Source organism: Hippoglossus hippoglossus, chromosome 21 (genome assembly GCF_009819705.1).
Source record: "Hippoglossus hippoglossus isolate fHipHip1 chromosome 21, fHipHip1.pri, whole genome shotgun sequence".
Lineage (NCBI taxonomy): Eukaryota > Metazoa > Chordata > Actinopteri > Pleuronectiformes > Pleuronectidae > Hippoglossus > Hippoglossus hippoglossus.
In genome coordinates this window covers 5,881,578-5,898,720 of record NC_047171.1, presented here as the reverse complement: position 1 = coordinate 5,898,720, position 17,143 = coordinate 5,881,578, and the positions used below count along the sequence as shown (strand labels likewise).

Here is a 17,143-nt window from a genome sequence, read left to right as displayed (position 1 = left end):
TTTATGAGTGTGTGCAATACACAGATCCAAATACAAATCTGGATCTAGTGAATTTAAATGTGGGATGGAAATATTTATGTGATACTTGAAATACTATTGAATAGTGTGCATACAAGTTATACCTGTTTTATAATTCTTTTCCTTAACTACACGTCAGATAATTGATTCCATGACTTCTAAGCTAGTGATGGGATTGATGCTCAATGTGCTTGTTCTCTAATTGTTGATTGCTACATGTCACCCAGTTTTATAATATACGTCCCCACTTCCCTTTGGAGGTTGACCTTCCATGACAAACACACAATGACTCAACAGCATTGATGAATAAGCAGGATAAAACTTTATTAATCAATAAAACTTCGCTCTTTGACAAAGAAATATCATTCATTTAAATAAATAAATGGTGTTTACATCATCTGTAATACCACTGATATCATTACTGTACAAACAGATAAATAATGACTCTGTTACATAGTCAGCCTCGTTGTCACTTCAGTTACATGTATGTGTGTTGTATGTGTGTGTGGCTGCAATGCTTTCGTAACCACTGTAGCTGTAAGGGATTTTAAAAGCCCATGCAAAGCCTATAGTAACAGAGAAGTGGTTTCGGTATTGCTATCATAATTGAATTTTATTAAATGAAGTGAAATGAACGGTTTGATGTTGATGCCTTTTCTGGTGCAATAATGATAATCAGTTCATTCATCGATACGATTACAATTTACACAAACGTCAGCGGAGCGGACGTGTGGTTTCAGGGATTTGGCACAGGTCACTCAGCTGCAGAATCTGTTTCTGAGCTGATTCAACAAAACAATGATACAAATTCATATTCTGTACCACTCGTCGATAATGATTTGAGGTTCAAGGATTGTGCAAACAAGAAATAAATAATCATGAGTCATTTTTCACAGATATAGAAGAGTCTTAGTGAGCTGGAGTGTGAGCGTTGACACGTGTCATGGGACAGGGGGAAAAAACAATTTTTTTATGAATGAAATACAAATGCAACTGTTGTGATTATGGGCTTACAAACAGATTTTACTCCTTTTTTAAGTTGTTGTACTTTTCCAGTGATTTACAATGAGCACAGCAGCTTCCAACACCGCTGAGGAGAGAGAGCAATGTATCTGTAGCATTTATCTTAACAAGAGAAGTGGCCTGAAAACAAAAGCAAAGTGCCGATAGAGAGGTAGAAAGGATTGTGTTACCGAGATCGAAAGTCTCCACTTTACCCGAACACAACAGTTTACCAAAGGGGCGATAGAGCCAGTAAAGCATACTGTCACTGAGACTGTGTTAGGATGAGTTTGTTCTGTGCCGTATGTGGTGGTGTCAGCATGTAAACACTGTGCTTTGCTTGTAGAAGTCATGGTAAAGATTGTCGTCTATGCATCGGAGAGGGGGGGGGGGGCATTACCAATCAGTGTGCTGTTGGTGAGTTGAACTGGTATGAGCTTCACACCTTCAGTTTCTGGCTTATACTTCAAACAATGCAACTAAAGATAACACCGAGGATTTTGCACCTTGTCCAGTGAGTCGACTCACAATTGATAATTACAGTGTAGAGTGGATGTAGGCCCGTTCGGAGTCGCTGTCCAAGACCTTGTAACTGTCTTCAGCCTGGGATCGATTCCAACTCTCTCCCCTGGTGTCCAGTGCACTGAATACTAATGACCTCCTTTTTGTCATGTGGCTTATGACCACAAGGGGGCGCACAAGCATTATGAAATCACATTCACAGGAAGAAACGAGGCCTCAAACTGTTTACATTCACTTAATGAAATTTAAATAAGGAGGCAATGAGCTCATCCACTATATTTGCAGATAATACAGCATTTGTGCATTATTTACATCTGTTAATTTATTATAAAATTTGTTTCATTATATTCGTATAAAATTAGTCGAGTAAATGAAATCAAATTTGTGAATGAAATAGGTCATTTATATTAGATTTTCTTAGAAAAGTATCCTTCAACAGGACACAATCCGCACAATTCATCTCTGTTTAAATCAGCGTTTCACTGAGAGTTTGGGACACCAAGTGTCTCTAGTTACTCAAGTTCAATCAAATAATATGGATTCCTGTGGCTTTAGTCACTTTCACATGCTGTCGTTCAGCATTTCAAATCATGATTTGCTCGGCGATAAACTTCTAAAAAGTGCTTTTAGAGGAATTTGTAAAACACAGCTGAGCCTTGGACAGCACTGACGGATCACACCTACACCCAATCTGAGGTTTCCACTTACAGTGCAAAAAACGTACAGTTAGAACTCGTCGTTTCATTTCACCAATACTCTACAGTAATATGTAAAACAACATTTACAGTATATGCACACTAGAGTAAACATGTTTAACTATATGCAACACGGATCATACGGCAACTATGAGCTGTCTACTCCAAAAAGCCTGTTTATGTTGGCCTTAAATCGCTACGACTATTTGTGTCTTTTGTTACTGATGCACCTGAACAGTGTAATAAACATATTTACAGAGCGCGTTGTGTGTATTAACATTCTGTTCATGTCACATATTAAAGAATGATAACAATGGGAACATGCAGAACAGAGCAGACACATGGAGGAAACACGATCTCTGCTAATGATATGCAGTGTAAATGATGATATTCCCACAGGCTGCTTTATCTTTGTTATTGTGCTTAGATTCATCTGAGATTTCATCCTCCTTAATATCTATAAATGTAATAAATACCCCGAATTGATCAAGTACATAAAGAAAATGCCAAACAGGATAATAGCCAATGTTATTTTTGTGATTTCACTTCTATTAATTATCTAAGCCTGATAGGTTTTTACAGCAATATTAATATTCATGTGCTTTTTTCCATCTCACCCTTATAAAAACATTGCAAATTATTTGCTTTTAACTGGTAAAACCTTGTAATGTCACTGTAAGTTTCAAGTAAAACATTGTTTGATTATGGATTACAGTTAATAACTAACCAAGGTATGTGTTTGTGTATGTAAACAAATCAAAAGACTACACATGTACAATGTGTGGCAAGGAAACATTACAGCCACTCAGACAAAACAGGCTAAATACCCTGAACTCATTTCGTGGTTAGGTGTTTTCTTTCTGGGCACTGAGCTAAACTGGCAGCAACTACTGGTGAAAACGTTGCTAATTGAAACTATACCGTACAGTGCAGTAGGTTGTGCAATATAACACCAACAGGTCAAATAACGTCAGCTTTGTGCAATCAGGTTTCCTGCCATAGTCTGGCAAATAAGTGTCGTTAAGAGACTCCTGTTGATTTTAGTCCCGGGGGTTTCAGACCGAGGCTGACCTCACCGCGGACACCGCTGCTTTTCACCTTTCGGACAAAGGGCTGCTGACTCAGCAGAGGCGCTTTCTTTCTCTCTCTTTTCCACTCCCTCTCTCTTTCTCTCAGGAACAAATTACGATCTATAGTGGCTGCATTGAAGGGAGGAGGCTGGTGAGGTGTTGACTGGTTCTCTTTTGTGTTACAGTAAAGGAGCCGCTGTACTTAAGTATAACTGATGATAATAACAATCGGATAAATAAATAAATCAGTGGGCAGCTCAAGATGGAGTTTAGCTACGTCTCTTTACAGCATATTAGCAGCACCTACTGTATTTTACAGGCCGAACAAACCGATTACTCTTGTTGGTTCGTGAGTCTTTTCCTCATTCTACGAGTGTTTTTTTATATTTGTGGTTTTATGGATCAAAAGTGGAGAAGAGTGGAAAAGAAGACTTGAACTGAGGGGCTTTCCAAGTCTTACCAAGAGAAGGTCTTCAATCATGTCCTTTCCCTCAAAGTCTCTCAGACATTTCTGTGTGTGTGTGTGTGTGTGTGTGTGTGTGTGTGTGTGTGTGTGTGTGTGTGTGTGTGTGTGTGTGTGTGTTTGTGTGTGTTTGCATGTGACTGTGCTATCTACAGTAAATACAGCATATGTTTGTAAACTGTATGCATGTGTTTGAGAACATGTGTGTGTAACGTCCCTCTGTTATGCAGAAGTGTAGGTTTAGGTAACTAGAAAGACAGAGATGAGGGAAGAGAACAGGAGGCAGCCAGGGTGTGTATGATGTGTGTGTGTGTGTGTAGAATTGCTCTTTTGGTCAACAACTCTCACTCAAAGCGTTCATAGTTCCTTGTCTGCCTCACACGGGGCACCATGTCCTTCAGGAGTCTGTGGAGACAGAAGCATGATCTCATTGGAAAGTGAGGAAGCACAGTATCTTGCGAGTATCTTAGCCTGGTTTAACACATGTCACCCCAGATAACACAAAGCTTTAATATGATTAATAGAATAATGATGGCACTGGAATGCACCTGGCAGAAACAATGAAATAGGTCCAATAAATGTAGAGGAGTATTGCTAGTTTATCTCTTACTTGACACCGTATCCCAAAATGAGGAGTCCAATGAGAACTCCGATGGTGCCATCCAGGAACCAGACATCGGGATGGTGCTTGTAGACTTCGGCACTGATCAGAATTGAAAATCCCATGATAGCTCCAACCATAGAGTTAAAGCCTGCGACACACAAAATGTGGAAAATATAAGGCCATGTCTACACAGGAATGAACATGGTCAATGATCTGTGCACTTTACAGGGCTGTTAGGTATTGTGATTGATACAACTCTGTATCCCATACTGTTTCTTAACCATAATTATTTATTGAGGAGACTTTACTTCCTCCTTTATGTTAAGCTAAGCTACAGACGTGAGAGTGGTATTAATACTATCACTGAAAAATAGTTGTGTTTCCAAATGGTGGCAGTATTCCTTTAAACAGACCTGTAGCATGCAGGTGGCAAATGACGGATATTTGTGAGTATTGTGTTGCTATTTTTTAAAACCTCAAAAATATAAATGTCCATATAGACTACTGTAATTGTTGACTGTACTTGAGTTACCCTGTATGTCCTTCCATAATTACATTTCTCCTTGTGAAAGCGTGCACTCTGCGTTATTGTCTCGCCTGCAGAAAGTAAAGTCTTGAGGGAAATAAATCCTGGCTCTGAGAACAGCAAACTCAGGTTTACTGGATTGATGTGTTGTGCGTTCTGAGACCTGAGTATTTCAGTGTGTGTTGGTGAATGTGTGTGTTGTGCTTTTGTTTACTGGTGTCTATGAGCCGCTAGTGATAACCAATTACTTCTTTCAATTCAGTTGTGTAAGCAACTTAAACCATGGAACACACAAAGGGTTACTGTATTTTGAGGTTTTGCTTTTATTATTTAAGATACTGTTTTCTTTTGATTTTCACACTTGTATTAGTGTGTCCTAATCCTGCCCCTGGCCTGTCACACTTAATTTCATTTGAATTTCATTATTGTTATAACTTCTACACCAGAACATCCAGTTCCAGCTTCCAGTTACTTAGGGCACTGAGACTTTGAGCATTTATATTGAGCATATGAAATGTGCTTTTTGAATATTTTGTTAATAATTATGTTTATATAGCGCTTCTCTAGTCTTGATGACCACTTTACAATATTTATTTACTGATATTATTTATTGCCATTCACCCATTCACACACATTCAAATAGTGCATATATGGGCAACATGTTTTTATTCATTTTTATTTAAACAATGTAAATATTTAGATGTTAGAATTTGATGCAAATGTTTGAATTCAACTATTTAATATATATATAAAATTAATACATCGAGGTGACTTTCTGTTTTTGCATATTTTTTGTTACTTCCTCTTTTATTTTGTTACCTACCCTTGTCTCTCGTTTCAGATTATTTTACTTCCCCTCCGCCCAACTGAGGGTTTGCTCTGCCCCTTATTAGTTTCACCCGGCAACATTTTTCTCTCTCAAAACCAACACAACTGAAGTGACTGACTCTATTAAAAACTGATCCCATAAGTGAAGAGTGATGTTCTCCTCAGTATCGATCCAGATAATAAAAGTCAAAGAAAATAATACTTTTCCAGAGCAATTGTACAGTCTGATGAATGACTATGATTGTTGTGGTATTGTATGTGTGTGTATGTGGCATCCTACCATCAGTGAAAAGTGCCCGACTAGTCAGCACTCTTCCCAGCACGAACTTGGCCGCGGCCAGCAGAATACAGGAGAACCCGCTCACTATGGACACGCTGAAGAGGAAGTCGTCCTGTGGAAAGACAGGATGAGAGAAGCTGCTTGAAATACACACGTCGAATGATAAAAAAAAGGAGGCAAAGCAAAAAAGCACAACAAACAAATGGTTGTGAGGACAGCATGATCATTATCAGCAAGACTGAATGACCCACAGCTTCACCCATTAATAAAATATGCAGGCTTGACTTGGTGTGTCAACCCAAGGACAACGAGAGGATGCCTCAAAGTGCAGCGAGGGTGTAGTGTTGTCAGCGTAAGTCTCAAACAGGCTCAGCAAAAAAAACAACGCATGACCCAGGAGTATCTCCCTTTCACATTTAATTGGCGAAACGGTGTGTGTGTGTGTGTGTGTGTGTGTGTGGGGGGGGGGGATGTGGAGGTGAGAAGAAGGAAAAGAAAGGAAAAAAGAGTGCTATATAATTTAACCTCCAACCTCCCAACCAGTGAATAGTAGTGATGGTTGTCTTGGACCTCTGCTTACAATTATATATGTAATGTTGGAGTCAAAATACTTGCATTCTGCTGCTAACCTGTGTTCTTTAATCTGAACTTCTCTTTGCAAAAGCAAAATGCACTTTTGTTTGGAGGACTAGCTTGACTGTGTGGGTGAATGAAAAGTAGGTCTGCTGCTAGAACAAATGATCCTGAATAGGGGATTAATTGTCTGGTCCATTTGATATCAGAAATTGTTCTAAATTCCAAAAACACTGAGCATCATATATAGCAAGAAAAAGTCTTAAATCGTGAATTGGTTATAAAGATAGTTGCCAATTAATCATATATCAATCAACAACATCAATAACTGACCCACTGTTGACACACACTTGATCTAAATGTGTTGCACTTGTCAAAGTAAAGCATATGCTTCTTATTAGCTCATTATTGGTGACCTTGGAATCAGGTTTTGGGAGAAACCTGTTGTCTTCTCCTTGTGACAACACAGCTGTCTGCATTGGAGTTTGTATTTGCACAAATAATATGATGTACTGTTCAAATAGTAATGATGACTGTCGGCGCAGTGGTGCAGTGATGTGCTCCAGTGTGACTAAAGTGGATGTAAAATGCTTTCGCATGTCTGCCTGAAATAAACTGTCTGACAAGCATCTGCGCATTCATTAAAAACCTGCACTCTGTATTTGTATTGTGAAGATGCTGCTGCTCAGATACTGAAAACACACAAGTCAACAGGGCTTCATTTATTTCTGCTTATATAAAAATATATGTATGAGGTGTAAAATAATGTACTGTGCACTAACTCAATATTTCGTACGTAATAGATAAACCATCATTTACTGTATAAAGAACAGCAACTCATGACACGTGTGTTTCATCATCATTTTGCCCCGAGACTGTCTGTAAAAATGGATGTAGACTGCGGGTCTAAAAAGTGAAGCCAATGCAGTGGTGCCTGAACCCTGCACTCTCTCAAATGACCAGCAGAGGGCAACTCCACTGAATGCAAAAATAAGTCTATGAAAAATTGACTCTACTTCTTACTTCAAAAAACATTTTCATTCTGAGTTTACGCTCACAATTACTTTCAAACTTAGCTCTGTCCAATGGGTGCAGGTCACAGGTGTAAGTAAGTGGGCGTGTCTTTGAGCTCTGTCAGGCTCCGCCCCCTCCTCCCCCAACTTTGGTTACTTCTGGTTTTAAAAGAAAACAAGATGGTGCCGGACAAAACACCTTCAAAACAAGAGTTTGAGAGAGTGGAAGGACAGATTTCCCTTTCTGTTCCTCACAGGGGATCCATCATTTACAATTTCTATTGAGGGAATCTCATTGAGGTCAAGAGCTGAGTTTTATCAGTGCGTCACGGCACGTGTATATCTGCTTGTAGCATCAGTATGTGTTGCCATCTCTCGCTCTCCAGCAGGCGAGGAGAGCCAATCTGGGTTCTCTGTGTTTTCATCAGCTACTGGATGCAGACGGCCTGCCATGAGAGCAGAAACCCAGGACGTGACGGGAATCAGAATTCCTAAATTTTCTGCAATGCTCCGTCTACTCATGAGATTTTACAGGCCAATATGTCAAGGTATCGCGACACTTTACAGTCCACGTATTGTGCCGCAGTTTTAGGCAGGATGTTGGATTTACTCGAGAACAGTGTGTATTCCACAGGGCTCTTTCTGTCCTGAAGACATGTAGAAACTGAACACATCATCTCTGACTGCTGTCTGATGAAGACCTCTGCCAACAAGTCTGTTGTAAAACTCTGAACGTGACCGAGCAGATGAAAGATAGACATGTTAATGGAGGGAGACAGACTGGGTGAGCTTGTAGGGAGAGGTTAAGGGAAGAGAGATGAAAGAGGGCTGAGGGAAACAAAAAGAAAGAGATGGGATGTGGAGGGAGAGTGGAAAAAAATAAATGAATGAGGCCGAGAGAGACTCTGGACAAATGAGACAGAGATTAAGAAGAAGCTAGACTTTAAACCACTGCGTCTACAAATTGGCCAAGAAAATCTGCCAGTGACAGTAATTCAGACAAGTGACAGACAAGATATCTCTTCAACACAGAGATGATCAATTACATGCACTGGGTTTATATTCTGTTACCAAGCAGAAAAAGAAGAAGAAGAGGTAGGTAAGACAGACGGCGTTGGCAGGTAGCAAGTGGAGTGTAAAAGGAAAAGATGAGGGATAGGAAAAGGGAGCGAGCTGCTGAAGGGAAGTCGGGGAGCGTCAGTGAGACAGACAGTGGTAATAGGCTCTTGCTGGTGTCAGGAAGCTCCTCTGAGACCAACCACCCACAGTTTCTATTAACATAATGGCACTGGAGCATCAAACACAGTCTGCGGAGAAGCTGCTGCCCTCGTTCTGCCTCTCCACCGGCTCCGTTCTCACGCCGTTCTCTCTCTGGTTTGTGGTCAAAGGGGCTTCAATCATAACAAACACACACTTAAAGAGAAGAGGACACAGACTTTGTTTGTCCACTATGATAATGACACAATCTCACATGAAGCCTCCCCACATTCATCCTTCCCTCAAATCTTGTTTATCCACATGAATGCCGACTTAGGCTTCTCCTTCTAATCCGTGTTTCAGTGGTTGTCTTTTCCGTGTCTGAACTTAGTACCCTGTTAGTCTGTTGCTATATTTACTTTTACTTTAAAGTAGTAATCTATTATTAATTTAGTTTAAATTTATCAACATGTCCTATTGACATAACTAAGCCTATTTATAAAAATGGAGGTTGTGCTCATACGCTGAAGCATCTGAGAAACAATTTATTAAATTATTAAAAACATTTATATAACTTAATTTATCATGATGACTTTGGGGTCCCCAGGCAAAAGGGACCTTGGGGGCCATAAACTATTATCATTGCTGCTGACTAGTGCAATCAGCCATTGGCCCCTCTAAGCTCAGGGACCCAGCTACTAGCAAGGTACAAGGTACAACATGGAAGATAAGGTTCAGAAACATATATATAAACAAAACAGGTTTGAATATCTATTTAAAGAAAATCTACTTTACAAATGGGTTACGAGGAAGGAAACTGATTTAACACTATGTTATGCACCAAACATAGACAGACCTTTTTTATTTATTTACAAATAGACTCCACAGGGTTTAGATAAACTCTTTGAATGCTGTCAAAGGAATAAATAATGATGGTTCCCCAAGTATCAAATGTCCTCTAATTTTACTGCTTTAAAAGTGTTGACTTTAATCAACATCAACAGGGGGAAGTGAAGATACTGTGAGTGGTGAGGGAGCTGCTGGCTCTATAACAAAATCAGGAAGTGCATCTTAAAGCTTTGAAGCGACATTATATGACACTTCAGTGAGGAGGATTTGGTGGCATCTTGTGGTGAGGGTGCAGATAACCGTAACCCAGATTGCAGATTTGACTTGGCGCCATGGCTTTACTGGCTAGATGGTTACCTGAACAGATTGTGAGGGTTAAATATTTGACAAGCCAAAAAACAGGGTTCAAAGTAGAGAACTGGAAACGATGTGCTGGACACTCCCCAAAGAGTGTGAGGGTGGAAGAGCTGGGCAGTGCCCCAGCAACAGAAGGAAGAGACTATTTGCAAGCCTTATTCATAGTCTTAACACCTCTAGAGAGCTGTGTGTGTGTGTGTGTGTGTGTGTGTGTGTGTGTGTGTGTGTGTGTGTGTGTGTGTGTGTGTGTGTGTGTGTCAAAGAGGAAAAAAGGAAAACAAGTCAGGTGGAGGGAGACAAAAACTCTGACGTCTAAAAAGCAATGGCAGAGCGCTAAAAAAAGACACAGAGCCCACAAGGATAAATGATGCGCGTGTGTGTGTGTGTTTGCCTGTGTGTACATGTGCTGTTTGTGTTGGCCCTGATTCAAACTAAGTGGGTATTGTTCACATTCATCAATTTTTGAATGTCTTTATAAATGTGTGTATGCGGTGCGCAGGCTGCCGGGAAGTCTGACACACCTGCATCTGTGTACGCCTCTTATCACATTTACACACTGTGTAGAATTTGTGTAAATAGAGCAGTAAAGAAAATCTAAACTAAATTATTATGTCATGATTAAATTAATAACAACTATGGGCACATGCAGTTGACTTGAAAATAACAGGTGTGAAAGGTTCCTCAGACTACGGCCCAGACCAATCAACAAAAATGTACTCTTACTTGATCTCAGCCTGGATCAATCAAACCAGATCATTTGCTGTGTGAATTTGCTCTTTTTTATTATAATGATATAATGTTTGATAGAAGAGAATGTTCATTTTACTGGTTTTAACCATAATGGTATTAAAGAGGAAATGATATTAATGAAGTGAGCTGGTTCAATTATTTTCTCCATTCAAATGGAAAGACTCCTTTCTTTCTGGGGACTTTATGCAAGTATATGTGGACGCAGCCCATGTAGAGGATGATGAAAAAACATACGTATGTTATAGTCTTTAATTTGCTCCCTAATTTGAAATGTGAAACTAAAATTAACCGGATTTAATGTAAACAATGTCACAAAGACATGAAGCTTAGTTCGGACCATGGTTTGACTTTCAGGTGTGAAAACGCTCTCAGTCTGACAACACATCACTGAGATATACATCAATATTTGGACAGTTCTAAAAATATCGTGGTCAGTTTCTGGAATCACTTGATAGTGCACTATATGGTACTTATGGCTTTGAATTTTGAATGAGAAATAAATATATTATGTCGCCGCACCATGGAACATCATGCTCATGGCATGTGCACTACTTTCTACTCAGAATTAACCACTATATTTAGACTACAGCTGTGATGATGATGGAAAAATCACTGATGATTAATTCACCCTGAACTTACTGCTCATTTAAGAGCAGAACACTAACTTTCCATTATGTCGGGAATAGAGAGCAGGAGAGTAATTCCAGACATAAGTTCTATAACAAGTAATACCTTCAATCTTGAAGCCATGATGACAATAGTTCAGGTATAGAGTTATGGTTAAGGTTAGATTATTGAAACTAAGGTTAGGTAAACATTGTGTGTATGATTATATATAGAAAAGCCAAAATTAAGTATTGGTCTGAGATGGAATCTGCAGATGCATCAACCTATCACCTCCACATTTTCACCTTTTTACTAAAACTACTGTACATACTGCACATCATACACAAATGTTGCACTGTTTTTTTATGCATATTGTGTATTTGTGTGTGTGTGTATGTGTGTGTGCGTGTGCGTGTGTGTGTGTGTGTGTGTGTGTGTGTGTGTGTGTGTGTGTGTGTTCTTACCACTTCTGGGAGCATCTTGGTTGCCAGATTATAGATTGCCTTTCCAATGATGCACAAGGACGAGAGAACAAACACGACCCCAAGAACTACACACGCTCTGTAACAGACAGACAGAAAGGGCGAGTGTTAGGTTGTTGCACAAAGTGGAGCCAAGCAACAACTCTAGGAAGTTGACACTAGCACAGTGACACTTTCTCCCAGTGCTTGTGTATTTCTCCTGCATTTGAATCAATGTCAAATATTTGTTTATTAATAAATCTAGGGGACGTCGAGGTAAATGGTTTTTAGGTGTGGGGCTACAAGATCTCTTGTTCTTATAGAAATGGAATAAGATATTTAATCCTTGTCCTTTGCTTTTGCATTTAAACTCTCTCTTCTTCCAACACATCTTCTGAGCCCAAATTACAACATCCCTCTCCCATCCATCTCACCACAGAGCAGAGACACTGTAGCTTGACAAGTGCAGCGATGTGGTGTTTCTCGTTTGTTCCCCTTGTTTTGATGCTTGTAGTAAAACTGTCGTAATTCACTGTGAAAAAGGCAACTTCTTGCTTCTCTTCTTGCCTGAAAAATCACTTTAATTTCGTGGCAATTTTCAGTAAGACAAATTAAACTATTATTGTTGTTAAGTGCTAAAAGCATGCATGCATTAAAAAAAGGAACTGGGCGACTCCTGCAGACCACATAGTTAACTTTATAATGGGAGAAAGACATTTCACTTTACTCTCCACCCAACAACATCATATCTCTTCATCTGCTCGCCCCTAACTTGGGTGTAAATATCTCTCTGTCTCTTTGGCATCTACGTAATATGCTTCTGTTTCTTTCTGTGAATACAGCACATGTGGATATTTGTGTGTGTGTGTGTGTGTATGTGTGTGTTTGTAAAAGAGAGAGAAAGTTTGTGTGTGTGAGTTAATGGATGGTAGAGTGGCAGCTGGGACACAAGCTGAGGTGCTGAAGTAAGACGAAGGAGGCTCTGAGCGACCTGACAGCCACTTGATGAACTCTCCTGAGCTGCAGCGGCCCTGACAACTGATCGGTGGAGGCGAGCGTTAAGCAGTGATGTACACTGACACAACAGTGAGTTACTCAGTTCAATTAGAAATGAATAAACAGATATGCTAAAAACTTTCTTCATTTGCCTAAAACAACTGAAAAGCCTAAAATAACAGGGCTTGATAAATAACATGACGTGTAAAAATGCCAGTAATAAATCCAGCAAACTCTTCATTTGAAAGAGGAGTAGGATGGAGTAACAAGGCCTGAGAAACAGATCACTACACCTCTCTGCATCCATTCATCCTCACCTCTATTTATCATCAACACCTGCAGAAGATGCTAGACGTTCACATCATCATCAATTTAATCAACCCTTTGTTGTTCCATGGTCTTTGCCATCGAAATCAATTCATAGGAAATACTGAAACTAATATGGCATCTCTGGTGTAAACAAACAGCAGAAAACAGAGCAGATGAGATTTGGACCTTGAATCAATTTGTAGGCACAACACACAAGAAGAGAACGATAAATGTAACTGATAGATTGATGAAGAGATGAATATAAATAGTGAAAAGCGGAAGCTCTTCCTTTAAAGAAGATTTGGTTTGGCCCCATTTGTGTGTGTGTCGGGCTGTATGTGGCTTCCTGCTTCCTGTTCTCCCCCCAACTCACCTGCACACCTGAGCTGCTTTGCCTCAATCTACTCTTAGAAACTGAAGCAGTGAATAAAGACGTGTTCATCCCTCAAGCCACCACCGGGGTGTCAGACACACTCAGTGGTAGACACGCTATACGACCGCTGTCTCTGCATTCTGAAGTTTGTTATTGTGTTTTTGCCTGATCTCCCAGTGTTTATGTTCACCTGCCTCCTTACAGCACCTCTGTTTGGATCCCATTGTTTTATATGAAACATCTTAAAGCCTTTGTTCACTTCCTGGTCTGCACTCGTAGTCCGGTCGGTCCCGAACCGTAACAGATTCATCATTAACTTCATTAACATCCATCAAGTTCAGCGCTGTGTTCTGTACTCACATGTACTCTCTGTGCGCAGAGTGCACCGCTGCTGCATTGCTGTAGCGCCAGAGGACAATGAATGATGACATGACGTCCAGTGAGGCATCGAACTACAACAGAAGAAGAAATCAAGTGACCAAGGAGAGAAAGGAAAGAGCGGGAAGCTGAAGCATTAGAGTTGGTTAACATCTTTGCATAGGAGGAACTCTAAAATGTGTTTTTGAAAATGTCCCATCTTTCTCAAGAGCATGGTCTTTCAGTTTGAGAGCAGCTTAGATTTACTCTGCCTGTGCTCAAACTGTGGGCTTGCACTCAGATATTTTGTTGTCAGATTTCCTGTGCTCCAACTTCAGCTCTCGTCCTCATGCTCACACTGTTTCTGTGCATGAAACATCCAAAACATCTGTTCTTGGATTTCTCCCCTGCCCTCCGACTCCCTTTTTTTTCTTCTGCGCTTGGATACATTTTTTGTGCATGTCAATATTCGCCAAATGACAGATGAAATCACTCAGCCTTCACTGTCTGTGCGCTGGCTTTACTTTCTTTTAGGGTCCCATATAGGTGGTTGGTCTTTGATTGCCACAGTATATGACTTCGTGCTTCATTTTCCAAAAAACAGCATGATCATTATCTTCATCATCACATATAGAAACCTGTAAAAGCCAATTTTCAACATCATTGTGGCAAGAGACCGATGATGAGTAGCTGTGATCTAACCCCTCTGCACTGTATTCTCTCATAAACACTCAAGCACTTTCTAATTAAAATCTGCTCTTTAATAAAGAGATAACTCGCACTGCAGATTACAGCTCATTACATTTCAATCACGTAATGCTAATCACATTTTTCTCACTGGCTCTGTGTGTTGATGATTTTCTCTGATTATTTCTTAATACTAATCACACTCTCAAGTCACTTCTTGAAGTGGTGAGAAGCTTTATTTTGGCAAAGGGCAGCAAATCTCTTCAGCAAACACAAACAGCAGTTTGACATTCAACCTGAGCTGTAAGCACAGTCTCTGCCCTGTTACCTTGGAGACAAAGGGACCAATAACACGTTGGATAGTGGGATTCATTAATAAATCACCGGGACCCAGGTTATGACTAATTGATCAATGAAAATGGAGGAAAGAAGGAAGGTGGAACTCACGGCAAATCCAAAGGCTGACGCGCTGTGTCTCATGAATGATAAAGCTGTAGAGAGAGAGAGAGAGAGAGAGAGAGAGAGAGAGAGAGAGAGAGAGAGAGAGAGAGAGAGAGAGAGAGAGAGAGAGAGATAGTTAGTTATAGCATTAACATGAAACATATACAAAGGAAGGTTTGAGAAAACATTGTACAGAGAAAACAGTATCTGTGTGTATGCTTATCAAGTTACAGTTTATTTAAGGTGTATTTTTTGACAGATGAAATTAGCAACCTCTGCTTTATCGTGTTGGATTACTCATATCAGCAGCACATTATATATATACATACATACATACATACATACATACATACATACATACATACATATATATACGTATACATACATACATACATACATACATACATACATACATACATACATACATACATACATACATACATACATACATACATACATACATATATATACGTATATATACATATATATATACACACAACAAATACATACAACACAAGCTTATAAAGGAAGACAGTCAAACTCTCAAGTTGTGTGCAGGAAGGAAAACTTCTTCAGTGTTCAAAGCCCAAATCCTGCTTCTGGCCATGAATCACTCACTGTTTAGCTCCATTTTGGTCTCCACCAACTAATAAAGAATCTGTCAGGCTCTGCTGCTGCTGCTGAATTCTCCACTATATGTTAACTTTTTCTGTTTAAATAGCTGCCTATTGCATCGGTAAACAACCAGGCTGATGACAGTGCTGAACTAAAATGTTGTTGCAGCCAGTAAAACCAAAATAATGAGGTAAAAGTTTAGATATTAGTCTGTGGAGCTGAGGGAAACTGCAGAAGAGTTGTGTGATAATTCTCAGAGCAACACCTTTCAAATTAGACACAGTCATTTGATCCATTTTCATATAAAAATATGAATTGGTGCTTCTTTGAATTCTGCATATTATTTTTGACGTTTTCATTTGCATTGAGGTATTAGACGTTGTTATGTATTAGCTAAATAAGCTCATAAAAAAACAGTGTGTAACTAAGGTATTTTCCTGATGGAATTATGTTACTGTATAAAAAATAATAAAAACCTTCATTAAAAACCATCTGAATGGATGGATGGATGGATGCACAGTGGTTTCATGGAGGTAAAGGGAACTGTACTGTACATTTGTAGCAGAGCACTCCTCTATCCCACCTTTGATATTTTGCCCTTCTGTCCGTCCTTGTGTTTCTCTCTCTCTCGCTCTTCCTCTGTGTGTCTCTCTCTTTCTCTCTCCCTCATCCCCCTGTTTTCAGGACAGAGTCTCGGGGGACACCATATCGGCTGTTGAATCACCATAGTAACAGGAGATTTGAGGGCAAACTGGGACTCGGTTTGAAGTAAACAGAGCTTTCATCGCTCCGCTCGTTCTTTGTCTTTGTCATCTCAATCTTTTTCTCCTGATGTCCCTTTTCTCTGCGACTGACAGATTCTAAATTCATTTGACACGGATCTCTTTCTCTCTTTCTTTCTTCCCCCGTCTCACTGTCTCTCACCACATCGTTGGGAGCTGGACTTATTGGCTGATTTGTCTTAATTTTTCCTGGCAACACCTTTCTGTGTGACAGTGCCAGGAATTGAGTGACACAGCATTTTGCCTGGTACTGATGAATACTTACTTAATTTATTTTAATTCTTATAGAACCACTGATTTGAAAAAGAGCAGCTTCACTTCACTTAATTTACATAAAAACAGAAACACAGCCCGGAGAAGAAAGAGAGAAAAGGAACTGAGCAGAAGGAAAAGAACAACATGGAGGGAAGAGGGGACATTGAAGGGAGCGGAGACAAGAGGCCAGACCCCTGATACAAGACAGCTGGTTCTACTCAGGCCGGGTGCGTAACACATGACTGCCCACCAGGGCACACTCGCACACACACACACATATGCTGTCTCTGTGTCTCGCTCTGACACCATCACCCTGAGTCTTCCTCTCTTCTCCAAGTCTCTCAATTGTCTTCTCTCTCACGTACGAGCTCGCTCTCTGTCTCCCACACGCAGAGTCTCTGGAGGCCTCTGACCCATCTGGACTGTCCAGAAACGCAGCCAAGAGGAGAGTGTGGTTGATTATACACAAGAACAAAATACAGGCAAACGAAAACAGGGGGCCACTTCTCACCCT

General features: G+C 40.0%; 1 protein-coding gene across 1 annotated transcript in view; it reads right to left on the bottom strand.

Moving 5' to 3' along the window:
- Positions 1-317: 317 nt before the first annotated feature.
- The window catches only part of tmem163a (transmembrane protein 163a), a 53,340-nt gene continuing 36,514 nt past the window's right edge, over positions 318-17,143 (bottom strand). The window contains exons 3-8 of the mRNA XM_034573498.1: positions 14,984-15,027; positions 13,853-13,944; positions 11,818-11,914; positions 6,009-6,120; positions 4,381-4,522; positions 318-4,175 (exon numbers count right to left, since the gene is read on the bottom strand). Coding sequence (XP_034429389.1) covers positions 4,115-4,175; positions 4,381-4,522; positions 6,009-6,120; positions 11,818-11,914; positions 13,853-13,944; positions 14,984-15,027 — 548 coding nt within the window. The 3' untranslated portion in view covers positions 318-4,114. The remainder of the gene's footprint in view (positions 4,176-4,380; positions 4,523-6,008; positions 6,121-11,817; positions 11,915-13,852; positions 13,945-14,983; positions 15,028-17,143) is intronic.